The sequence below is a fragment of the Anas acuta genome, chromosome 3 (genome assembly GCF_963932015.1).
Source record: "Anas acuta chromosome 3, bAnaAcu1.1, whole genome shotgun sequence".
In the NCBI taxonomy this organism is placed as follows: Eukaryota; Metazoa; Chordata; class Aves; order Anseriformes; family Anatidae; genus Anas; species Anas acuta.
Window position 1 is genome coordinate 113480940 of NC_088981.1, and position 27230 is coordinate 113508169.

At 37.7% G+C, this 27230-nt stretch overlaps 1 protein-coding gene and 1 long non-coding RNA gene across 2 annotated transcripts in view; one reads left to right on the forward strand and one right to left on the reverse strand.

The window, feature by feature from the left end:
• Nucleotides 1-27230, forward strand: part of LOC137854880 (uncharacterized) — a 139393-nt gene that overhangs the window by 61792 nt on the left and 50371 nt on the right. The window lies entirely within an intron of this gene.
• Nucleotides 6426-27230, reverse strand: part of LOC137852916 (serotriflin-like) — a 32267-nt gene continuing 11462 nt past the window's right edge. The window contains exons 2-8 of the mRNA XM_068675072.1: nt 12905-12966; nt 10449-10943; nt 9179-9269; nt 8502-8647; nt 8246-8340; nt 7469-7557; nt 6426-6775 (exon numbers count right to left, since the gene is read on the reverse strand). Of these exons, the coding sequence (XP_068531173.1) occupies nt 6648-6775; nt 7469-7557; nt 8246-8340; nt 8502-8647; nt 9179-9269; nt 10449-10943; nt 12905-12966 (1106 nt within the window). The 3' untranslated portion in view covers nt 6426-6647. The remainder of the gene's footprint in view (nt 6776-7468; nt 7558-8245; nt 8341-8501; nt 8648-9178; nt 9270-10448; nt 10944-12904; nt 12967-27230) is intronic.

The window sequence follows — 27230 nt, forward strand, 5'->3', positions numbered from 1 at the left end:
GTATCCAGATTTACCAAACTTACAGACATAGGGTGTTTCCCTCATTTCCTGACATTGTCTCAAATACCTAGAATTTGCCTTGAACTAAAAGGATGAAAGCTGCACCTTACTGTCCCAGAAGAGTTGGAGCCTGTTGGAGCTGCCTCCAGATCTTCATTTGGACCTTATCGAACGAAGTTGACTCTCTCTGACATCCACTGTTCTTAAAACCAATTAGTAGGCTCTGACTCTTACTGAACATATTCATGGTTAGACTGTTCTATAATTAGACTCTCATTGCCTTGCAGGTCAAAGTGGTGAAAATAGAACTTGACTTTGAACTAGTCTACCTGTAGATGAGAAGTCTATTTACATACCAATGGAGCATCCTGCCAAATCCCTCCTAGCTGGACACACAACTTCTAGTAGCAAAAAAGTTCATTTGATAACACTGAAAAAAAATCCATGAAGGATGTGTTCTGCTGCTATAAGCTTCTGTGCACTAAAACACCTGCCAGAACATAAATGTTGAAAGGCAACGACTCTTCACACCTCTGAGTTGACAAAAATATTCTCATGAATCATTTCTAACATTCAGATGGTGCTTGAGCAGTACTGTATTTTATGCTCCTCATCAGGATGAATAAATACATATGGAGTCAACCTCAAGAGTGAAAAAAATTTAAAGGGGACTTGCTGATAAGGTACAGATTGGCAATGAATGATGCCAAGCACATTTTGAACTTGTGATTAAACTGAATGATTAATTGGTCTCCTGATAAATTTCTATAATATTAAACAGTTAATTTTTCTTCCAGATTTCTTTTAATAAAACACAGTTTTTCATTACTAATGCAATACCCTCCCTATACAAAGAAAAAAAAACAAAAACAAAAACAAAAACAATATATGCATATATTTTTCAATTGCAGCAACCAGTACTTCAAGAAACATCTCCTGACACACGTAATAGTGAAACTTGCACAGGACACCACTCCTAAAGCATTAAGTTAGTATTCTACTTCAACAAAACAGGAGACACTTTCACATTTTCTGATATGTTGCTGGGTGATATTACATCATATAGCCAGAATTCCACAGCTACCTCTGCACAAGAGGTGAATCCATTCTTGCTGTGAAATTGTTGGGTTCATGTAATTTCTGTGTTTTACAAGCAGAAGTGCTTAGAATCTCTCCCTTACTTGTCCTTCTTTCAAACTTGCACAAAAATCACAAGAGCTAAATTTCAACTCTGCCAAAATAAACATTTTTTTTTTTACCATCCAGGAATCGCTTTCTTTCAAATTGTGGTTATCATAAATATCAGCGTGAAGAATGCTGTATATCAGTAAGTAAAAATAACATGGTTTAACCTACATTGACTTTGTTATCTTCAATGTAGGTTTCTGGAATATGTTTACAATGGGAAATGACTTCCCTGTTCTATCAAGTCCTAAGTGAAGTAAGCACAGGCAGTGGTTTGAATAGGAACAGGATTATCAGTAGATGAATTGGTACATTTAAATAAGCACATTTAATACTGCGTATTAGTTCTGTATATAGATTCCTTATCTCATTTATTATTTCTTCTGAACCTGTCTTAATACACATATGCAAGTTCTAGTAGACTGAAAATTAACTTTTTATATCTCACGACACTGGTGAGATTTGTGGGTAAAATGGAGACTAAATTGTTTCTGAATTTTGTGATCAAGAACAAATTTCTCATCCTGTCATCTATCTGAATAGAAAGTTCATGATCTTAATTAGAATTGGTGTGAAAAATGTCAGTGACTTCCCTTGTAAGTTCCACTCCTATTTTAAAAACAAGGGTCCTTTGGAGAAGTGAATAGTTAAGCAAGTCCTAAAGTAAAACAATAAAAAAATAAAAAATCTGTTTTACATTGAATAAAAAAAATAAAATTGTGTTTCGTTCAAAGTTTGTCAATGAAATAAACAAAACCCTTATTTTTATTTCACTTTATTAGCTTGGGTTTTCATCTTTTACTTCCACACTTTATGCAGAAATAGGAGAAGAGAAGAAGACAGAGAAGGAGTGTTGATGATGCCAAATTGAAAGGCAATAATGTCATTTGCTTTGAAATGATCATTTCAGTTACTATGGAAAAAGAAATAAATTGTGATAAGCATTTTAGAGAGCTATTCTCACTTACACATTGCACTGGGTTGCTCACCAGTAAATGCAACAAATAGTTAATGTGCAATTTCACTGATATATGCAAGACTATTTCCATGCCAATTTAGCTCATCTTCTAAAAATTATTTTTCCACAAGACTTATTGATGCCAGACTCAGAAGAGCTTTATAAGTCCTAGGGAACAGCCCGATGGCTGCACTGCACTGCCCCCAAACCAGAAGATCAAGACCAGTGGCCAGCCCATGAACTTGTAGATGTCGCCTTGTGGGAGGGAGTGGCATTTCCTCACTTCTATCTCCTTGCTCCCATGTCCCCTTGACTTGTGGTTAAACTGAGATAGAATTATACTGGAGGTGTGGCTACAGAATGCCATATTATAATTACTGGGCCTTAGTGCTTCGCAGGCTCTTTCTCAGTGTTCCCTAATTAATCTTTCTCACCCCTGGCTATGTCAGTTTATCTCTGTGCTGCAGTTGGAGAGACTGAAGCAGACAGGTTAAAAGTCTTTCCTGCAGCCTGGAGAGGAGACAGGATCTGTCAAATATCTTTTTAATGAGAAGGTCCCAACTCTTATTTTTCACAGTTTAACCGTGGCCTTTGCACTTAGAGGAATCCATTTTTTGGCAGCCTGGTGTAGAAGAGGCAGGAGCAGGGGTGGGGAACACCCTCGTCCTGTCCTGGCTCTGCTGGCTTTTTGCCGCACGGTCTCGCTCAAGGATCTTGCTACAGTTTTGTGTCTTGGGCACCAGTTGGGTCTTCTGACAAGAGGAATTTCTGATGGCTTGTCAAGGACGCATTTGCAGACAGGAGTGTGTTTGTATAGCGTGCTGCAGGCCAAACTTGAGGTGAGGGCTTAGGCCAACTTTGGGATCTGGGCTTTCTTGGACATTTAGATAAGGATTTCAGAGGAAATAATAAGTGAATTTGCCTAGAGTATACAGACATCACAGGAAAGGTATGCCTAAGGGAAACACATCCACATATGATCATGTATGAGATGTTACAGCTGCACTGTGGTGGTCCACCATGGTGGTCAGGCAAGTATCTTGTCTCTGCACAGTTTTTTTTGAGCAAGTTCTCTTCTTTCAATTCTGAACTCAATCTCTACCTGCAGTCCCAGAGATTTCTTATATTCATTTACAGATTATCATCTAAATATTTATTCTCATCAAATGACCAACTTGCAACACCAAAACCCAATCTTTTTTGGTGGGACTTAAGGAATAATAACGGTGTGGGGGCAAGTAGAGGGTTGCACAATTGGCATGGTGCACATTTCACTTATGAGTGTCCATCTAAAATCTAAGCATCCAGTGCAAATTTGTCATCTATGCTCTCTCTCTGGTAAGTGAAAAGACGTAGTCTTTGGTGGGATCTATCTTTTCTCAGTGATTAGACAATTTCTGGCATCTTGAAATGAATCACCTTGTGGTGTTTCCAACCCTTGTTTTCTATTTGGTAGAAAGATTTAGCTATAGCTTCTTAAACCTGTTGTTATTATATGTATGGAATATTAAGGCAAAAGTTATGGAAAGAGCTATTGTCTCTATCAGACAGATGGAGAAAAACAGGGAAGATTTAGGCTTTCAGCAAAACTTTAAGATACTGGAGGAGAAAGACCTTCCATTTTGCTTAGTCTCAAGGCTGATTCTCAGACATCTAAAATAGATAGCATGATGTCTGCAGTTGACATATTTTAAATATCATAAGTGTTCTTTCTTCAAAAGCATAAGACTGTTAAATGTCACTTTGTAATATTTGTTTAAAACTGTGCTTAAAGTCCTTGTCATGTAAGTTAGCTGCTTAGGAGCTCTTACATCATTCTCCACAGATAAGGCTTGTACCACAGTAGTTGTTCTTATCACCTCTCAGCATATGTACGTCTTAAGAGTATGTCTGAAGCTGGAACAGAAATTGGAAGAAATTTTTGATGTTTTTATTTTTTGAATTACAAAAACTGAATTACATCGAAAAATCATTAGAGTTCTCAGCAAATATCAAAAAATCTATGCTACTACCAGAAAGGAAACAACGCTCAAGAGTATCACTATAAAAATAAGTTTGTGAAAATAGTCAGAGAATGGAGAAATGCATTATTTGACATGCTGGATCTAGCAGTGAATGTCATATTTCTCTTACTTCACCTGCCTATGGGAAACTCATATTCAGAAACATCTCATCTTTTCCAGGGACATGAACAGCTAAGTCTAAGTCAGACACCCAAATTTTTCTTGCAGTTTTGAGAAAAATAATCATCCTGGTAGCATTTCATCTCACCTGCTATTCCTCTTATTCCACATCAATTAAGAACTAGAATTTTTTAAAATTACCTATGAAAGTAAGAAGGATAATGCCTTCAGTAGCCCAGCAGGATACCTGATGCTCCAGCGTGACAATTCCTGATGCAGGTGACCTTTTCAAGCTCCTGCTGCTGCCTTGCTCGGATGCCCTAACTGAATATCCAGAGCACAACAGCTGTCTCTTTGGGGAGGGAGCTGTCTCAGTTGTCTCTGATAATTCATCCATAAATATTCATTGGGATGGAGAGGGAGGAAAGTGTATGGATGGAAGGATTTTCATCTCCCATCACCTTGGTTGTAAGGAGAAATTAAATCTTGAAAATATTCCAGAAAACTCCTAAGGCTTTTGCCAAAGTTATGTGCCTGCCTGTAAGAGAGCTTTTTTTTTTTTTTTTTTTTTTTTTTTTTTTAATATATTTTAGAATAATGTTTTCTGAGAAAACCATAGGTCTCAGTAAATTTAGTAGATTTTCACCAAGCTTCAGTTTCAAATACAAATACTGACATATGGTTGGAGCAGAACTTCAGACAGGGAGAAAATCAAGGCTGCCAAAATTAGTCAAGAGATATCCTAGAAATTAAAATATTGCCTTCATTTGGTCATATAAATAGTTTTAATATGGTAGTAATTTGGCCAACAGAAATAGGATGAAGCAGTGAAGAGGAAGAAATTGCTTCCAAAGTATTGTTATATGTAGAGGTTATTTCTTCGTCCAGTGTTAGGTAATAAGTGATGTGCAGGAAAGTGTTAAAAACAATCAGGGAAGATTTGCAACTTCAATTTCTAGTAAAAGGAGGAGCCCTTCATCCAGGTAACAGAATGGAAAACTGATACAGTTGAATGTTTGGGTATGGTTCCCCCTCTTGTGCTTTGAACTAGAATTGCAGTCCTATGGAACAAAGTTTTGCTGGTCTAAAACGGCAAGGGAAGGTAGTAAGAGGCATCCGTCCTGCACAGGGCTGGCAAATGTGACTCAGAACCTGTAGGAGACCAGCATCACCTTGAGGAGCAGCTGGAGGTGTGATGGGGCACCGCATTGCACCCTGCTTGGCACTGGGGTGTGGTGTTTGCTCTGCAGAGGCTTGGGAGGGCCATCAGGAAGAAGATTAGTGGGAAGGATCCCTTATGTTTATTGAGAATATGCTTTTTAGTTCTTTGCACGTTTTTTGATATCTGTCAAAGTTTATAAACAGGAAGCATAAAGAGCTTCTGTTTCCTATATATCTACCTTTTTATTAAAGAAAAAAAAATGTGTGTGGGTTTATATATTGGATATGAAGATAAAATCACAGTCTGTTTCACATTCATGTTGCTGGTGTAATCTGGTCTAAGCATTTTCTGGAAGTTCTGGAGAAAATATCCCCCTATTAATAAGTATTTTAGGATGCATGAACTTTTTTTTTCCCTTTTCTTTTTTTGAGGCTGTATTTATACCAACATAAATTCCAAGCAACATAAATTCCAAGCAAGAGAGGGACTTACTCATAGAGACTATGGAAAGGCCATCTCTTTCTTTGTATAAATGGTTTAAAAAAGATTCTAATTTCTTGACTGTTGGTGCTATATGAGAAAAAATACATATAATTTATCACTTGGATATTAAGATCTATCAGATTTGTGTTAAGGCCACAGGGCAAAAGCTGGCAGATTTGAGGAGTTCCTCTTATTTCAGCTGTGAAAAATAATGCTTTTGTCTCTTCTTTTCTTTTCCTCATATGCATAAAATTGTGCAGATCTTTGAAATACTCACAAAGTATTTTCCAAATGGAAAAATTATAAACAACTTCAATGAAAAGCTCTGTTTGTGAACATATTTTTATTTAGCAGGAATGTATTCCATTTATAATTGAAGAAAAGGTAACAGAAGAAAGTTAAGTGGAATTTAACATATTTCTGTGTTTTAAAAGTGTATTTCCCGTTAAAAGGAAATGAATCAGTGGAAGATCCACCAAAAGGAAAACCAAAAAGTAACACATTAGTAGCTTAATCATGATTTCTATAAAGCCTAAAATAACATCAGAGTTTATCTGAGCTTCTAGACTAATTTGGGACTGAAATAATTGTGCGATTTCATAAAAAAAAAAAAAAGTTTACATACAAGTCAATCTGAGCTGATACACTGAGCATGAATGTACTTCGTGGTTAGTTCTACTTTTTTTTTTCCCAATAAGTAAGTCCCAAAGCAGCTACAATGACATCCACCAGGATATTAGACGATTTGAGTGGTGCATTTACAGGTAGCAGCACACTTCTCTCTCACCACCGAATGGCGGCAGCCAAACAAGGTTATCATATTTTTGCAGTTTGGAAACGCATCTCGATGCCTGCAAGGATTGGCTAAAATAGAACAGATAGAAAAAAATCATGAAATATTGATTGAAAAAAAAAACAGTGCTGGTCTGATACTTCTGCATTTTCCATCATGCATCTTCTCATTAATTTTCTTGCCTACTTAGCCTTTATACGTTTGCACTGCTGTTCAAATTGCTTGAATATTATGTAAAAGGGAAAACAGACAGAAAGGTGGTATCTTACAGTTCCTGTCCAGTTTTATACTTGGAGTTGCTCCACGTGGAAGTCTACAATATAGGTCATGTGGAACTCTTTATACATGGACATACACATATGAACTTTCACGATTTGTATGTACATGCACTGAAGATGCACATGCACATGAAGACATTGTCTTGAGTTTTCCAGAAGAGGGCAGCAGAAGACTGGCGATGTGATCAGTCATAGTCATTGCTTGGCAGCAACACAACGCACCCACTGGCATAGGATGGATGAGGCTGGAAGGGATTTCTGGAGCTCATCTGGTGCCCCCCCCCCCCCCCCCCCCTCCCCCCGCTCAAAATCGTGCCACTTATGGTGGGCTATTCTATATAATCAATATCATGTGTAGAAGGAAAACGAAGGAGCAATTCTATGACGTCCTACCTGCAGACTGGCAAAAGGTAAGTATGAAGGAGGAAAAGGGAATGTCATTATTTGAGGTAGTGCAATGTTTGTTGTAAGGAGGCAAATACTTACTGCAAAGCCCATTGTCGCAGTGGCCGGGACAATCTGCACATCTTGGTCCACTTTTGTAAGGTGCAGCCACTTGCATTATATTATTTCCTCTGAAATTTGAAAGAAACACAATACAAAATGAGATCAAGATGTAGCTCTGAGCCACTGACAGTTTACTTTCTTTATCCCAATGAAAGACATCCACACATTTTGGATAAAATGACTATTTTCATAGATATTCATGTTTCAGTTTGAGCTATGCATAGAATTTTAAATCAAATAGGTGTTCGGGGAAACAAAACTAATTGACTATTTGCCTTTGTGTAACATTATCAGTTTAAAATGTCTTATGTGCTTATGTGCTTCCTGGCTGTACTTTTCTAATGGCTTTCAAGTATGTCGTGGCTCATACGAAAATTACCTCAGCAGCCACCTTCTGACATGAAGGAGTCAGAGGTATGCTTTTTACCTCTGTGAATATTTATTTGCTGTTGGCTTTCACTTTTTGTCTGTCTTCTTTGTGGTCAAAGTTATAGCATGATGCCTGATCCTTACACAGACAGACCTTTCTTTATTCAAATGCTAAAATTTCCCAAATTTCTGTTTCAGCGTGAAATGAAATAAATATTAACATTTAATCTAACGTTAAAAACACAATTCATATGCGTGTTTTCAAAATTACAAATGGCTAAAAGAAACTATAGACATTTGATCTACAAATCACCTATGGACTACTGGAGTTTTTGAAAACATATCCAGAATTATCACATCTTAAGAAAATAAAAAGGCAATACTTACGGAGGACAGTAATGGCAAACATAAAAGTAGTTGTACTGGTTTCTAGGACAGTAGGCAACTGCACATCCAACCTGGTAGCTGTTATACCACACTAGCTGTAGAATCAAAAATAAACATATTTTTTTTCAGAGACATATTTTCTTGAATTCTCATCAATGACATTTTTTTTTCTTCTGATAATAAACGCCTCTCAGCAACCTTGATTGTACACATATAATTCTAGTGTATCATTGCAGTTTGCTTCAATTATCCATACCTGAGCATAGCTCTTGACATTGGCATTCTTTGTAGTTGCTCCAAAACCATACTTGAAATTGGAGCCCTGACTGTTCCAGACTTGGATTGTTTCAGCCCATGTTTTTGGTTGAGATGAGAGCAATATATTCTCACCGCAGGTGATGCCTGAAGTAGTAAAGTAGGTATATTTTATTACATAGCAAGGAAGCAAGTTGTAGGGTGGAAGGTATGATGGGGAGAGTGTAATTACATCCTAAACAAAGGGTCTACAATGTCAACCTATTTCCCCTGTGATTTTAAAGGGGACAGTACACTTGATCTTATGAAAGTGTCAGGGAATGCTACTTTGATTTTGGTGAGCTTTTAACTACAATGTGCTACACAAAAATGTCTGTACTTAGTCATACCCACAGTCTTCTATTATGCCATCTTGTCTCCAGCAGGAGCTAGGAGCTAAAAGAGGGTACTTAAAGAAAGGTACAAGAACAGGGCAAGTACACAGCTTCCCTCTCTCAAGCTCCAACAGTTTGTCTTTCAGGGACTTTCTCTGACAAAGATGATGTTTTTGTGTTTAATAATTCTCCAAAGATATTCTACAACAGCTTAAAATGTATCCATATTTCTACTTCACATGAACAAGGGTCATCTGCAAATCAACATTAACCCATAAGCTTAGGATCGATGTTGTTTATGTACCGTCAATAACTCTCTGATCTGTTGGACTGATTTCCATTTCACACTTCTTTGCCCATTTCTGAGCATTTTTAGCAGCTCTCTCATTCCAAACCTGAAAGACACAAAGTAAGAAACAAGTCACAGGCAAATTTGTGCAGTCCATGAAGGAGAAGAAAAACATGGGGAATTATTTGCACTTGGAGTGCTGAATGCTTTGGGTTCCTTAAAAGAAAGCAAAGGACCTGTGCCAGTTTACACTACTGGGCATGAGACATGGGCACCATGTTTCTTCAGCCCTTAAGGGCTGCAGATCGAGCAATTCTGTAGAATATCACAGTCCAGATCTCCAGAAAATCCTGGTTTATAGAAATGTTAAAACATACTATTACCTTCTTTTACCTTTGTGCCTGAATTAACTTTGTAAGGTACAGTGCAAACGGTACAAAATTGAGCTTCAAGCCTAGGAGAGTTGAGCTTCAGCTCCTAGGTGGAGCTGAGATGTAGTGATAGACACCAGCCAGTCTTTGAAGCAGGGGAATGTTTGCAAGTCTTACCATGCAGACTTAACCATAAAGCACTGAGCAGCTCTGCCCATTGAATAGGTATAACAAAAAATATCAAGAATGATGTGTATGGTAACAGCAACGAGCAAAACAAGTTCATCTGAGGCCAGACAGCTATGCAGGTCTAGGCCTTTTTTTGCCTTCCCCATTATGTTTAATTCAGAAAAATGTTGCTGGTACCCCAATTCCATCCTTGCTTTGCCCACTTTCCTTCATTCAGGGTGTATGTTTCTTTTCTTCCAAGGTAAAAGCTTTCCCTGAAAAAGATTGCAGTTTATGCCTATTGCAATGAGAAAACATAAGGCAAGAATTTGTGATTCACTTTGCAGGCTATATTAATACAGGTTTAACAACAATAAATGGATATGGTTGCAGCAAGCCTGTATTTATATTTTCTCTAGACAGATGTCCCTAGATAAGGGAGATTTGCCATGTTGCTTAACTGAGTTTTTCTAACTGCAGAAACTAAGACATGTTGGTTATGAGAGAGGTTTTGAGCAGTGCTTGGGGCATGTTCTTTGCAATGATTTTACAAGTGCTTACAGCACTGAAGTGTGCAGACTTAAAGCATGAAGCCTGCAGAAACACAGGGATAAAATTCTGATTTCTTAATCTGAATCCCAGAGAACCTTTCTTGCCCTATCTACTCACTGAGTGTGGGGTTTTTAGAAGGCTACAATCTTCTGCTAATGATCTGGAAAGCAGGGTAGTGGATATGCATAGCTTACCATCTTCAGCATGTTCCTGGCTGTTGGAACTACAGATCTTCTTATTTGATTGTGTTCTTTAAGGATGACTTGCTTATTTTTCAGCTGAATAATATTTTGTTGCTGAAGCATCTGTTGTTTGCTTTGCATCTGAAAACCATTGTATTTCTGTTGTGCTGGTTGCTGAGGTTGCTGAGGTTGCTGAGGTTTCTTTATTGGTGGTAGCCGGGCTGGTTTCTTTACTGGTGGTACGTATACTGGTTTCTTTACTGGTGGTACGTATACTGGTTTCTTTACTGGTGGTACGTATACTGGTTTCTTTATTGCTGGTACCTGTACTGGTTTCTTTATTGGTGGTAGCTGTACTGGTTTCTGTATTGGTATCTGCTTGTGTATCGGTTTTTGTACTGGTTTGTATATCGGTTTCTGTATTGGTTTCTTTACTGGCTTCTGTATTGGGTATTTAACGGGAAAAGGTGGAAAGAGGGGTGTGTCCACTTGTTTACTCTGATACACCTGGAAAACAGTAAATGATTGTTCCAGTTATCCAAGGTTTACTAAGCAAGATAGACCGTGAAATTATTGTCAAAGTAAAGCTGCATGGAAATTCTCAACTTTCCTTTATTGGTTCTCCTATTCTTGTAACTGGTGATTTTTTATTTTATTTTTTTTTTCTCCCTCCCTTCATTTGAACCATATAGTTAATAAAGAGATGTGACCCTAAGTGAAATTTGTGATTAGTATTTCTACCTTCAGAAAGAAAGATTTCTAGTCTTCATGGAGAAAGCTTAGCTCTGGAACCAAATGTCATGACTGGTTTTGACCTTCTGTGAGTACTAAAAAATTCCTAGATCTCATCACTTGCAATGAAGCTGGATCAGAATTTAAAGCCCTTTGCAGACCATCTTCTGAAATACATAAGATCAAGAAGGCAATGAACAGTTTAAATTGTCTCTTATCCAGTGATGACAGGTTTTGAATCCTGGCAAAGAACAATGGTAGCAATGCTCACATTAGAGTTTTCAGACTAGAATGTTCCTTGGGAAGGAATTCTTCCTGCTTAACATCTGAAAATGAATCCTCTCAGTCTAAGCTAGACACCTTACTCTTAGTCATTACTGGAGAGGGCAGACATAGCTCATCAAACAAAACCCAAACTCCTTTTTAGGACTGGAAAAGCTATTCTCTAGAAGTACCTCTTTCTCCTTCCTTTGTTTATAATGAGAGCCTGGGAGAGATCTAGATGATTAATATTTTGATACTTAGGTTGGTGAGATGAATTTCACCATTAGTGTGATGATTTGCATGCTAGGAACAAATTCATCTTACTTAATTTTAGACATCTATACCATAGATGTAAATTTCTAAAAGTCATCTCAGTTTGCCTTCATGGTCAATGAGAAAACCACAACATGAGAGAGACTAAATTTTAAGATGTCCCAATAATATGAATAAATCTCACTTCCCCCTGCTATGACTTCAGAGCTCAATTCTAGGTTTTAAAAGCTGTTGTCAGTGACCTAAAATGGCACCTAATGCCATTTTAAATGCCCAGAGAGCCCTAACTGTTGTTCCAGAAGGTTAAAGCTCTTTGTACAGCCTGTAGAGCCTCTCATGAATGTCTCAGGCACCTCAGGCAATCTCAAACTGCACTGAGACATTTCTGTTTGGGCAACTAAACCTCCCTCAAGAGGTTTTGTTCATCTTGTTCAATTTATGGCATTTACAGTAGTAGAAACTACATCTTGGCCAGTTATCTTAAGCTCTTGGTATAATCAGTTAAACAAGCAATTTAGGACATAGATCACCTGAGCTTTTTTAAAGAAGGATAGGATATTTCAGATGGAAAGGACCTACAAAGATCATCTAATTCAACTATCTGGGTACTTCATGGCCAACCGAAAGTTAAATTATATTAATGAAGGCATTGTCCAAACTCCTCTTGAGCACTGACAATCATGGGACATTAACTGCCTCTCTAGGAAACCTGTTTCAGTCTTTGACTGTCCTCAGAGTAAAGAATTATTTCCTAAAGAAAGAGAAGATTAGCATTCCTAAAGAACCTATTTCTTTTCATCCCTTATTAAGCATATCTTGATAAATAGCTCACATCCAAATGTGTACATAGTAGATATCTACATCCGACAATATTAAGATCTCCTCTCTGAAGAGAAGTGAAGATAAAATATCTGATACTTAGGTAAATTATTTTAGAGCAGTATCAGTTCATATTCTTTTAGGAAAATGTATTTTAAATATTATTTTTGTAAATAGGAGAACATTTTTTGATAGGCAGAATTTTAATACATAAATCTTAGAAAAACAGGAGTTCATCTTTGTTGTGGAAAGGATGTACAAATAATAATTTCAACCCTGAATTGCAGAGCTCGAGATCACTCAACCTGCTAATGCAGATATCTAGACAATGTCCTCAGCAATATGCAATATAACTGTTTTGCATACATGAATAGTCCTACCTGTGCTTCAGCTTGGTGTATCAAAGCAACCAGGCAAAGGACTGCAGTTATTGGACCCATTTCTACAAAGGAAAAAACAAGCAAAGAAACAAACAAAAAAACATTAATCTCTGTTACATAAAACTTGTGGTTTTCTGTGATACGTAAGCAAAATGCAAAACAGCCTCAAAATCAAACACACCACAGAGGAGATTTTTTTTTTTTTGGTGAATGGTCACCTCTATCTCATATGGAGAGAAGGCTCCACCTTGTACTGAGGAAGAGACCACAAGTAGTATAAAGTTGCATGTTTCTTAAAACAGATGGATCAACCTCCTGTTGATTTCTTTATTCAAAATGCCCTGAATTTTTAGTATTTCTTTCATCTTTGCCTCCTTGTATAAAAAAACAAAACAAAACAAAAAAAAAAAACACAATAAAAATCCATTAATACATTCACTTGGGGCCACACCAATGTGCTGTTCAAGCAAGCATCATCTGTTTTGGGAACTTTTATTCTGGAGGGGGGTACTGTTTACCCACATCAACAATTGTCTCCATTTCTTTCTTTCTCCCTGTTTCCAAATCAAATCAGCATCATAACCTCTCAATCAGATGGTGCTGATCACCCTCAAGCAGCATCTGGCACATAAACAAAACCTTCAGCCAATACTGTTGCTATTGGTCTCTGGCTGATAAGATACTTTTTAGAAGCAAATACCACAGTATGCACACAGTCTAAAACCCACTCATATTCATGAAATATTTTTTTCTACATGTCAGAAGAAGCAAATCAAATATTACATATCTTTTTGCTACTGAAGACATACATGAAATTTCATCTTTTCAGTTGTTAAAGAATGAAGATTTGGCAAAGTCCTTGGTGAGACAGACTTTGAACTCAACAGTTTATCTTAAAACAGAATGAAGGAAGTAGGGAAAACATGTAATAAAATTAGTTGAACATAATAAACCTTAGATCTGGCTTCTGAGGAAAATCCAGTGTGAGCAGTACAGGTCAGTGGTAGAGATCTAGGAAATCCTGCTTGACAGGGAAACTATTGGTATAACAACTGTTAAAACTGTAAATCTACTATGAAAATACAGTAGATTCACCGATTCATCTCTGCTAAGTGATTAAACAAACATATTTATGTTAGGTGAGAAGAATGAGTTAAGAAAGACTGTAAAGAGCTTTTCCTTCTGGCAAGAACCAAAAGATTGTTTAACATCACAAAGAATTAACAGCAAGTTTCCAGTGTCCTGTAAAAACAACTTACATTTAATTCTTTCTTTTAACCAGTGGTGTAAATATTTTTTATTCCTAGAATGATGATTTTGAAGAGATGGCAGTAATACTGTTATTGATATCCTGTTAGCTGTTTATTAATTTTAATATCCTGTTAACTGTTTAATATCTGAAATTGTCTCTAGATTTATGATATGATTTCCCTTTCATTTATGTTGGGTTTATGTTACTGAAGTCAGAGGATTTTCTTGCTCCTCTGTGTGTGAGTCAGCTCTACATGTGTGGTGTGAGAAATTGATGTTTATTATAGTAATAACAATAATAATAAAAATAATAAATAATGATTGGGGTCCAGACATTATTTATTTATTTATTTATTTTTCTTCTTCCATTTCTAAATAGTGCATCAACTCCATTACTTTCACCTTCACTGAGGAGCATTCTGATCTCTGCCAGGGCACATGTAGATCCATTTATAATTCTAGTTTGGAGCTAAATCTCTAAGCAAAATCCAGCACTGGGCAGAGGGCATGGTAATGGCCTACATGAAGTTTTCCTTATGCTTGAGATCCCTTTTATGTTTACATTTTATGAGTATTCCACAGTAGTTTAAAGCATAGGAAACACTTTCCCTTATGATTGGAGCTCACTCAACCAGAGAACATAAACGTACCATGTGCTATGCTTAGCCAAAAGATCTTGCTAATACTAAATTATATCTTGTGCTAATAGTCACAAGAAACCATTCATGAACAAACATAAGGCATGAATCAGTGTATCAGAAGAATTTTTTTTTTTGATGCTTGGCTATGCAGAACTTCAACATACAGAAACAAGATCTTTCTGTGACTACAAAAAAAAGTGCTGCAACTGGAAACATAAAACATTTCTAGCTTCAGAAGTAAATTTGATTAAAATACAACACATCTTCAATTGTCAGACCACACAATCAAATCCATCTTTTAGAACAAATTTATTTGGCATTAGTTTCAAAATCAGAAGATGACTGTTCCCAGATACTTCCATGCCAATACTATACTAGTCAATCAGCTAAATCACTTCTACACTTTTGAAGAGACAAATAACAGCAACATAGTTTTATGTAGCTCTGCTTGAAAACTCGTACGTTTCATGCAACTTCATCAGATGTTAAAACAATATTAAAAATCTTCTAGTTAAAAAGCTAGGAACAAATTATATTTGAAAAATACAGTGCAGACTGTGTGTGTGTGTGTGTGTGTATTTAATCTTGGTACTTCACTCCTCAGAAGAGACTTTTTCCTGCCAGCAGATAAAACTTTCAGGGTATAGCAGGTCTGAAAATTTACAACAGTAAGGATATTTTTCACTTCAGTTACTTTGATATATTTTTTTTTAACTGTCTTTGAGTTTGCATCTATAAATTTCATTTTGTAACAAAATTTTCATTCTGCATTAAGAAGACACAATCATCTTATTGTATATGAGAAGATATAATAGATATTTTAAAATAGTATATACCTGAAAGCTTGGACAAGTACTTGACAGCTATAGATAGCAAAATATTGAGTCTATCTGTACTGATATATACCCACATTCCAGATAAATAAATTTCACATAACAATAATTCAAGTTTCATTAAAAAAAGCATTTCTTGTGATTGACTATAATCAAATACAAAGTGGATTAATATATGTTCACATTTGAAGAATGAAGCAAGCAAGACCAAGTGCTACTTTTTGATATAAAGAATCGCAAATTAGACTTCATGTAAAGTGTTTCTCACCCAGATGAGTAGAATGTTTTCTAAGCAGAAAATGTAATTTTTTAAAAAATTCTTAAAATTAATAGAAGCATGCATTTTCTTTTAATTACCGGGTTTGGTAAGACTTAGATATTAACTACGTTAGCATGCACAACACAATGCCCAATTAATGCTGACCAAGTGACTCTATGGATAAAATTTCTAATAAATTAAATTCTCCATACATTACCTTTGTCTAGCTAGACTTCTCTCTTGGGAAGAGTGGTAGAAGTCAGAGGCTTTCCTCACTCTGGGGTTGTATATATATATATACATTCACTTCTCTTTCTTTGTCAATATTTATTGCAGATAAATGACATCAGCTTTGGGGTTGCACATTTGAAAAGAATGAACTTATCTGAAGAAACAGGTGACTGAAAATGAAACAATCTAACTGCATTGCTCTGGATTTTTTTTTTCTCTCTCTTGTTTACAGGGCAAGGAAAGGGAAGATAAGAAGCCATTTTGCAACACAAAATGACTTTGCCAAAAAAGTTTGTAGGTTGATCAGCAGGCTGTAGTGCTGAAGTTGTGTTCACAAAATGAAAGCTCAAGTTTGGGATAGCTGCTTGGCAATTGTTTTTTTTGTCTCTAGCAAGAGTGGTATAAATTGTTTGAGGCAGAAACATAAGTCAGCCAGTCACCTTGTGGCCATGCACAGAATGACCTACAAACTGGGGAACACAGTGATATTTTCTTCCAAGTTGTTCCTGAACTTTCATTTACTAAATAAAATGTGTATTGCATTATGTCACTGAGACCAAAAGGCTGTGGCACTGGGCATTACTTATATGCACAATAAAAGACTGTCATCCCATGTGTTGCACAAAAGTAACCTACTTGTAGACTGACTACATATGTGTATCTCTTCCCCGTCAGTCTGAAGAGATGTTTGAATTGTGTTTGATTTATTTTTATTTGTATTTATATTTTGTCTCCAGGACAGTATCATTTAACTCACCTCATGGCACCTTTACTTCCACTGTCCCTGAAGTAGCATCACAAAATCTGCTTTGGCAGATTCTCAATGTTCAGCTCTGTTCTGTTTAAATACAATTTGTCTTGCTTCCTTCTGTGGTACCTGTTGGCTTTCAGGGGTCAAAAAACATCTCCTCATTCTTTACATGCAGTTCCCTTCCTCATCCTTGCCTTTGCTGTGATGTCTCTACACTGAGCACCATCTTGGCTGATGCTCAGTTGAGTTTACTGTCTATAAATTACAAATTCAATTTTATTTCAATATTTCCTGTTTTCTGCAGAATTTCTGCAGCCGTTGCTGTTGGTAACATTTTAATATTGGATTACAGTTCCTTTGTAACAAAGCTGCTTTTGTTCTGTATTTGTATAGCGGGCAGTACTATGGGAAGTTACTTGCGATAAGGTCTTCCATATCCTTCAAAGTTCTGAGATAAGGGCAAGGGGGCTTTTTACTCTGTGGTAACTTTTTTTTTTTTTTTTTTTTTTTTTTTGTGTGTGTGTGATAAATTTGATGAGACTACAGTTATTAATATATATAACTACAGTTATTATCACAAGAAAACCCAATAAATTGCCTACCATTGCTATTAAGATTGCGTCTCTATTGACTGTGAGGGAAGGCAGAGTTTGGCAACATCAGATACTCAATGTCTTGGAAGATTGTTCCATTTTCCCCCCGATACCATGTAGACAGTGTTTATCCAAGCTTGAGTAGAAGACTTTAACTGGAAGCACACGTTCCCTTCTGAATCACCCCATCCATTGCACTCAATAATTTTCAGTAGTTTGCTACAATCATCTGAGCTTTATTTGTATTGTTAAAATGAAATAATACCACTGCAACCATTTCTTTAAAACATGCCACACCTGTTTAAATAGTCAAATCCATTTATTTTATAAAGAATATCTGTCAGTTACTCTACAAATCATGGTCTATGGGTTAAATAACTGGGAAGAAAACAAAGATTAATAAAACTGACATCCGGAACCATGGTACAAAGAGTAATTTAACATACCAATTCCCTCTCCCTTAAGTGGACTACCTGAAAGGGTGGAGCAATTTAATTAAAAAAAAAAAAAAAAAAAGATTAATTCCAAAAGATTTTGCAAATGTGTGTATATATATATATATATATATATATATATATATATATATATATATATGTTTAAATTTATTCTTTTATTTTAACATAGATACATCTATGTAAAGTTAGTTAGTTCAAAACATAAACAAATTCAGCTTGAGAGATTTTTGATGTGGAAGTTCTTCCAGCCTATATGTAAATCTGAACTATAAGAGACTGATTTGAGCCCAAGCAATGCAGGCAAAATTCCAATTTCTTCAATTCTTCAGTCCCACTGAAATTAATGACAGCTTAGTGCCTTTGATTAAAATTCATTCTGTTCTGTGTGTTAAGGTTTTGTATAGATGTTTTTCTTAGCCATACAAAACACCTTGAAGTACTGATTATTTTAGCTAATTTTGTTTTGCAAAAAGGAACATTATTAATTAATACAACCCAAATCACCTTCCACTCCATATGTAGAGTAGGACTATTAACAAGGAGATAAACAATGGGGTAATAATTTTAACAGATGTTTACATGGGCATAAATGCCCCCCCCCCAAAAGATAGCCAAGGCAAAGGCAAGGTACAGAAATGCAGAAGCTCTGAGAATATTTGAAAGCTGTTGGACTACCAGAGGTTTGAGATGCTGGGCACTGACAACTTCCGTGTTGAAAATTGTGATTCCAGCACTATTCTAATACTGTTACATTGTCTTTGATCTGGAGGAGCTGTGTGTTCAACCAGTGTGGAGAACAGGTAGAGTAAATCCACCCTGCCCACAGTAACACATGCTGAAATGTCTGCCCTCAGCTTTTGGAGAAGAAAGCCACTCACCATGGCTTTTCTCCTCCACCTTTCAGTCCAAGTAGATGCACCAACTAGAACGCTGCCCACTCTGGCACAACTGCAGACTGAAATTTGCTTTCCCTTTACAAAGGAGATATTTCAGGCACCATTGGCTATCAATGATTTTTCAGGTCCACCCTCAGAAACAGGCCTGCAGACCTGCAGTGTGACTGCTTCCCATGAGGGCTCAGTTCCAGCTTACATAGTTAATGACTTCAGCTACAGCTACCTTTGCCTAAAACAGGCTATACAAACAACTGAAGGTTTTCATGAATGCATTTTTTGTTTGCTACGTGAGTTTGCTGGGAAAAGGTGTTTCTTAAATATAATAATAATGACGGGCAACATGTGGCCCTTTGCCATGAATTCTTGAAAAATGTTTCAGCCATTCATACCACATATAAGCATTTTAACCTTTTCTTATCCTTGAAGTAAAAGTATACCAAAACAATATTGTAGAAAACACAAGAGGTCTGGTCTTTCTGTAACAGTGTCCAGTTCGTAAAAAGTATCTTGGACTTGTTAGGACTGAAAAGTGTGTTAAAATGTAGAAGAAAACAGGAAAATCCAATTCAAAAGTCAGTGCATTCTACACAGACTATTCCTTTGGACTGGCCACAGTAAACAAATGAGAAACTTTTGGAGCAGTGAAAAGATGCATTAAAGATGCTCCACCTAAAGTCACAGTATACCAGCATGAAGAATCACCTGGAAGTGATATTGTTGATTAATCACAGTTTGACTTGTAATAATTAATGAATGTCCTGTATTTGGCCACAGCCAAGCTTATTTGTACTGCAGCTTCTCATCATGTTCATAACAGCATAGAAATGACACTTTGAAACGGGAACCTGCTTCATAAAGGACATATAAAACCTACATAACCAGAGGATACATTACATGACATGTCACAGTGCAACTCAATTAAGAGGGCTTTCCATGCACCTCACTGAAACTAATCCATTCCATGGTCTGACATGCAGAAATCGTGGAAAAGAGGCAAGAGGGAGCATTCAATTGCATGAAAAAGGTCCTGATAAAAAAGCGCTGTAAAGGGAGGCATACAGTTCTGGTTCCTGCATCCTGTAATGCCTTTGCCTTTTGCAGAGGCATGATTTGATAGAAAATGTACACACAGTGCAGGAAGCAGAGCTTGGAACACTCTGATTTCTTGAGTGCGGTAATGAGCTGTAGAAAAATAATTGTTAAAAAAAAAAAAAAAAAAAAAAAGTTTCCTGGCTGAAACCGATACACTTTTGCAAGTTTCTGATATTGGAAAGTACCCAGTTATTCACACTAATGTCAATGATATCTAAGTACATGTGCTTACGTTAGTGCTTTTCTATGATCAAGGTGGGGAAAAGCAAATCCATTTCTTAATAAATGAATCAGATGAACAGACTCTTTTGAAAGAAGTCATGAAAGTTAGTTGTATTTAACTAAAAAGGGTATGTGGATGCCTGCATAGTTCACCCATTGTAGATCTATGTCTGTGCAGACCTAAATCTAAATGTAGAAGCCTATATATAAACTCTTGGCATCATTTTGTATGAAACAAGACGTGCAAAGCACAGTGCACTGCTAAAGATGCACAGGGCATGGAGAAGACCTGCTCCCTTCCATGGGGTACTTTGAGGTCTGGCAGGATATTCTGAGGCACCTCAGCAGGTTCTGGGCTCCCAACCAAATTAAATGCTTAGACATGACTATCAAGGGTGTCTTGGGAAAGTCTTATCTTATGCTAAGATATGTACATGTTGTCTTCATTGACCTACATTCAAGTGGATCTCTAGGTGAAAGGCAGATGAGATCAGTAGCACCTGATTCCCCCTGGAACATATCCTCCTGGAAGTCAAGGCACATGTAGGATAAGGAGGTGATCAAAGACAGCCAACATGGCTTCACCAAGGGCAAATTGTGTCTGACCAGTCTGGTGGTCTTCTATGATGGAATGGCTGCACCAGTTGATAAGGGAAGACCAACCGATACCATTTACCTGTATTTCTGTATGGCCTTTGACATGGTTCCACATGGTCCCTATTTTTTTTTTCAGCCAGAAATTGTTATATAAACAGTAAATAAATACTCCCATCCTTCTGTTTTCTTTGTGACAGATGTCTCATAAATTATGTCTATATAAAAAATTAATCTCATTCAGAAAAACTGCCTTCAGAGTTGTGTGTCTCATAGCTTTGTTTCACCTACCATTACAAATTCAAGTGCATTTACTGACCATGGCTGGTTTAAGTTGTCATCTTTGTTCTGTGTTTTGACTTTCTGCAGTATTTTATTGTTTTAAAACCTGGAATAGTGACTCCTTTTAATTTGGTTTGCCAGGTACATGTTGGGACATGTTGGAACCTTCACACAAAACTTAGTGAATAGGAACTACTGAGAAGGAGGGAAAAGAAAGGAGACATAAAAAGAGAACCATGCAAAAGTAAGATACAAGTATACTGAAAGGAAGGTCAGATAAGAAACAGGACACCATTGAGCATGACTGTTGAATTCATACCCACATGCAGTTATGCTTTGTAGAGGAAGCATAACAATGAGATTTTCAGGTGACTGGAACAAAATTTTGCTTGTCTTGTGTCCATTGACTACACAGCCAACAGCTAGACAAGCAATCAGCTCTTAAAACAGCTGTTACTCTCAACAGCTGTTAGCTGTTTTCCTTGTGTCTACTGCTGGCGGTGAGAAGTTACTGCAAAATTTTATTGGATTTGCAATTTGCAAGTGCAAAAAGAAATAGGTATTAACTCTTTTACTGTCCTCAGCTCTTAACATCTCAATACCTTTGGCTAGTGTCTTTTTTACATTTAGGATTTTGGGGGTGGGAATCCTGTCCCTCACTGCATTGATATAACTGCAGAGCAGTAGAAAATATCAGTTTTGCTGTAACAGCTGTGAATGTGGGTTTGCAGAGGCTGCAGCTGGGTGCAGAGATGAAATGGGTAGGGTAGGAAACACAGGGCTAACAGTTCATAAAACCCAAAGGATAAGGGCAGAAGTCTATGATCAGCACTTTGCAAACAGTGCAGCAAGAGCCTTGGGGAATTTGTTGCAGGTTGAAGCTCTTAGGGTTTAATTTCTGATCCATCTAGCTCAAACTAAGCAGTTAAGTGTGTTTGCCAAACAAATAGAAAAACTGTGGCCCAGTGAAGGAAAGCATGCCAGCTGCAAGTCAACTTGTAGTTGAAAAATTATTTCTGACGTTGGAAGTAGTAGATCTTTCGTGTCCTATCTGTGACACCAAACATGAAGAAGAGGTTGTAGAATGCCTGTCTCCACTCAGGACTACCTCAAAATCAGACACTATGCATGAGAGCATTGTCCAAATGCTTCTTGAACTCTGGGAGGCTCGGTGCCATGACCACTGCCCTGGGGAGCCAGTGCTGTCTTTTCAATGAAGAACCTAACATCCAACCTGAACCTCCCCTGATATGGAAAGCATGCCACTTTTTAATGTCAGCTTGGGTTGTGCAGTTAGCTAGCCTGATATTCACTGATTTTGAAGACAGTGAAGCCTACAGAGAAAGGATATATTGTGGTGTTGTCATGAAACACATTTTAATCTGTCCCCTTTGCAAGCTGTAAGAAGTCGTCCCTCAGCTAGATGACTCAGAAACTGTAGAGTAACCTCTTCAGAAGAAAGGGAATACCTTACCTGGATGCTTTAATCTAAAGAGAAATTATTATTTTGGTATGTGTCTTCATTGCTTTGAATCTGAGCTTTTCAGTCCAGTGAAAAAATACAAAAAAAACAATTACAGAAAAAATCAGGATGACCTTGCATGCAGAGAGGTCAGAAGTGTATTTTGGCTGATGAGACAGCTACAAATCAATTTCTCAGGTTGGGTCCACAATGTCTAATTTTATGTCACTTCTTTTGATCAGGTTATAAATATTTTATTTATTTATTTTTTACTTATTTTGGTCTAGAATGTTCAATGCTAGAGGTAGAGGAGTGTTTCTTTTGTATTCTTGTTTGTAAAATTGTGACCTAGATGAAAAGAACTCTTTTAGTTACTCTGAAACTACTGGTAGTTTGGGTCACATCAGGCATGTTTTGCCTGAAAATAATTTTTCAGAGCTGGGTAGACACTATTCCTTTTTCCTACTAGAATGGGATTAAAACACCCAAGGATGCAACATGAAATCCATCTTAATTCCCTCTGTCTTAATACAGAAGACATAGCCATTCTTAATAGAGTTCCCCAAAAGTGGCCTATACATTATTTTGGGGGAGCTGTTCACCCCTATTGACCTCAAGTCTGGAGCTGTAAGCTTAAATACTTCCTTGGAAACAGGGCAGATATATTGCAGTGTTTCTTTAGAAATTGCAGGCTCTATACATTTAGATGCAGGTGCCTGCAGTGTCTGTGGGTGCCATGTAGGTCTTGCCTTTCTTTTACCTCCTATTCCAGAAGGGTGTGGGTCTCTCAAAAGTGATCTGCCAGATCCACACAGATGTACTATAGACACTGTGTCATCTGGTATGGTGTGAGACACTTGTGTTTGGGCATCTTAGCCACTTCCAACAGAAAGAGGCTGCAGGGGAGGGAAAGAAAATGTTCATGAGCACAAACTACCTCTAATCCCTGGTGATCAGGGCACTCTTCCTAGAGGGATATGAGCTTCAGCACACTGAGGCAGGACAGGGATCCGAGTTTCCTACACTGTGGGTGAAGTATTTTATTCACATTGGTGAAGGAGATGGAAATCTAACAATGTTGTGCACTTCTCTTTGTCTTTAATTTCCCTGTAAATAGACTGAATTAAGCACATTGTTCCCTGATGACTGGAGTGATCCAGTGTGAATTATTTCTTCTCTAATTTGTTTGAGAAATGGCAAAGAGAATGTCATACCTAGTTATCACAAACGACATGCCACAATTAGGTCTCTGTTTCAGCTGCAGAAAAAGAACACCCAAAAGTAGCAATTAATTTAACCTGTCCAGGAAAACAAAACAAAACAAACAAACAAAAACAAAAGCCTAATTTCCAAAGTCTGAGTCTTAATTTTAAAACTGTCTCCCATAAAGTGACACTTCAATAAATATTTCTTTGCTTATTTAGTTTTTACAGAACAGTTTGGCACTGTAATTAACAGGTTAGGGCACTGCATGTTTACAGATCCTAGTGCTCTTTTTCAATAATGCTTCACATTTGTATTTTTCTTTGAGAATGGTTTATTACAGTGCAACCCTGGGCAGCATTCAGTTCGTCTGTGGTGAGAGAGGTTTAGGAATAGGATTGATGTCAGCGTTTATCTGGTAGTAGAATGGAACAGTCACTACCTAGATCTGAAAACTAACTTCTGGCTATTTATTTAAGTACTTTGTCAAGGTACGACCTCATAATCTTGAGGAAACAATGCACTGCATGAAAAAAATAGAGGTTGGACTGGTCTGGGGAAAGTACTTAACAACTGTGGGAGTCCCAGGCTGGTGACTTTTTCATACTTGTTTTAAATGCAGTTAAAATTCTAATATTGTCATTTATAGCATTTTGATGAAATCTTAAGACACTGGCTGTAGATTTCTGCTATAGATGATTGTTGATTGAAGGGTTTCTAAGATGATGAGGGGACTGGAGCACCTGTCATATGAGGACAGGCTGAGAGAGCTGGGCCCATTTAGTCTGGAAAAGAGAAGACTGAGGGAAGACCTCACCAACGTATATAAATATCTGAGGGAAAGGTGTCAAGAGGAGGGAACCAGATTCTTCTCAGTTGTACCCAGCAACAGGACGAGAGGCAACAGGCACAAACAGACAGGATGTTCCAGCTCACTGTGACAGGGCACTTCTTTACTGTGAGGGTGACAGAGCACTGGAACAGGTTGTCCAGAGAGGTTATGGAGTCTTTCTCTGGAGGTATTCAAAAGCCACCTGGATGCCATCCTGCGCAATGTGTTCTGGGTGACCCTGGTTGGCAGTGTCATTGGACCAGATGATCTTTGGAGGCCCTTCCAACCTCATCCATTCTGATATTCTCTGTTGGTGTGATTATTCTTATTATCTTATTATATTTTAAAACTTTTTTTTTTTTTTTTTTTTTTTTTTTTTTTTTTTTATGTTGTAAAGAAGATGTATTCATTTCTGGATTGTGTCTTATTGCAGTATTGCAGTTTATTTTTATTTATTTATTTTTTTTTCCTGACTATATATTCATCTTGGTAAAGTTCCTTCTTCTTCCTCAAAAAGGAAGAATAAATAAATCCCTCTGTCCCTGTTGCTCAGGCTGATTCCTGTTATATTTCTTCTGAAAGCTGTTGATGTAATGTGTGACCAAATGCACCCTCACTAAAGGTTCCATTGCCTGAGGGGCCATATTGCTTAAGATGGGGAAATTATGTTATTGGAATTATTACAGTTTTGAACTTCTAGTACAAAAGAACTGCAAACTTAAAATATCTGCAGGAAAGAATCTACTTTCTTTTTTACTGCATTTGTGCAGTATTTTAAGCTGTCAAGCAAATTACTTAGCCCAACAAGGTTGAACTTGCAAATCTCTGTTCTAAAAAGCTATGCGAGGAATTTCCACAAAGTGCAGTATAGTTGTTACATACTGAGTCATCTCTGTATCTCTGTACTAATATTTACAGAGCAATATATTATGAATTTATTTGCAATATCAATATGTCAATTTAGGACTTAGAGATGGTGAACAAAATAAAACAATTAACTTAGAGGTCTTACTAACAGGATGGTGGTTAATGCAAAAACATGATTTTTTTTTTTTTAAATCTCTAATCCATTGTAGAATACAGAATCATAGAATGTTTTGGGTTGGAAGGGACCTTAAAGAACATCTAATTCCAACCCCCCCCCCCGCCATGGGCACAACACCTCCCACTAGACCAGGTTGCTCAAAGCCTTGGGCGCTGCCAGGAATGGGGCACCCACAACATCTCTGGGCAACCTGTGCCAGGGTCTCACTACTGTCTGAGTAAAGAATTTCTTCCATATATCTAATCTTAATCTACCCTCTTTTAGTTTAAAGCCATTATTCCTTGTTCTATCCCTACACTCCCTGACAAAGGGTCCCTCCCCAGCTTTCCTTTAGGCTCCCTTTAGGTACTGGAAGGCTCCTGTAAGGTATCCCTGAAGCCTTCTTTTCTCCAGGCTGAGCAACCCCAAATCCCTCAGTCTTCATAGGAAAGGTACTCCAGCCTCTCATCATCCTTGTGGTCCCCCTCTAGACTTGCTCTACTAGGTTCATGTCCTTGTTGTGCTGCTGGGGGCACCAGAGTTAAATGCAGTGCTCCAGGTAGGGCCTCAGGAGAGCAGAATAGAGAGGAAGAACCACCTCCCTTGACCTGCTGGCCACATTGCTTTTGATGGAGCCCAAAATGCTGTTGGCCTTTTGGGCTGTAAACATACACTGTAGGGTCACGTTGAGTTTTTCATCAACCAACACCGCCAGTCTTTCTCCGTAGGGCTGCTCTCAATCCATTCTCTGCCCAGACTGTATTTGTGCTCAGGATTGCCCCAGCTCAGATGCAGGGCCTTGCACTTGGCCTTATTGAACCTTCTGAAGTTTGCACAGGCCCACATCTCAGGCTTATCCAGGTTCCTCTGGATGGTATCCCTTCCCTCTAGTGTGTCAACCTCCCAGCAAAGATTGGTGCCATTGGCACATTTGCTGAGAGTGCACTCAATCCCACTGTCCATATTGCTGACAAAGATGTTAAACAGCACTGGTCCTAATACTGACCCCTGTGGAATACCACTTGTTGCTGATTTTCACTTGGATATTGAGCCATTGACCACAACGCTTTGAGTGCAACCATGCAGAAAATTCCTTTTTCATCAAGGGGTCCTTCCATGAAATCCATATCTCTCCAATTTAGAGAGTAACAATTGGAGAAAGCCACCAGATTTGTCATGCAAAATCTGCCTTTAGAGAAGCCATGTTGGATGTCACCGGTCACCTCTGTGTTTTCCATGTGCCTTAGCATAGTTTCCAGGAGGATCTGCCATCCCACCTTCTCTCAGTAATGCCAATGATGTCATAGCCCTGCAGATGTGCACACATCTCTAACTCCTCTTTTTTATTGCCCATGCTACCTGTATTAGAATAAAGACATTTAAGTTGGACCCCTGATGAAGCTACTGGGGTGGATGTAATTCATTTGTGCAGTTTTTCAGGTGCTCTCCTTCTCACCTGTGACCCTTCTCCAGGCTCTGGGCATTACTGACATTGGCATCAAACTGGGAGGAGTGGGATGGGTTGAGGTTCCTCCCCCCAGGCAACTTTAATTTGAAGGCCTCTTCACTAGCTTGGCAAGCCTATGACCAAAGTTGCTCTTCCCCTTGTAAACCTTTGATCTGCTTTTAAACCTCTAGGTCATTTCCTGCCATGTTGTGTTCTAGCTTGTTGTCTTCTGTCTTGCATTTATATGCTTTTTTATTC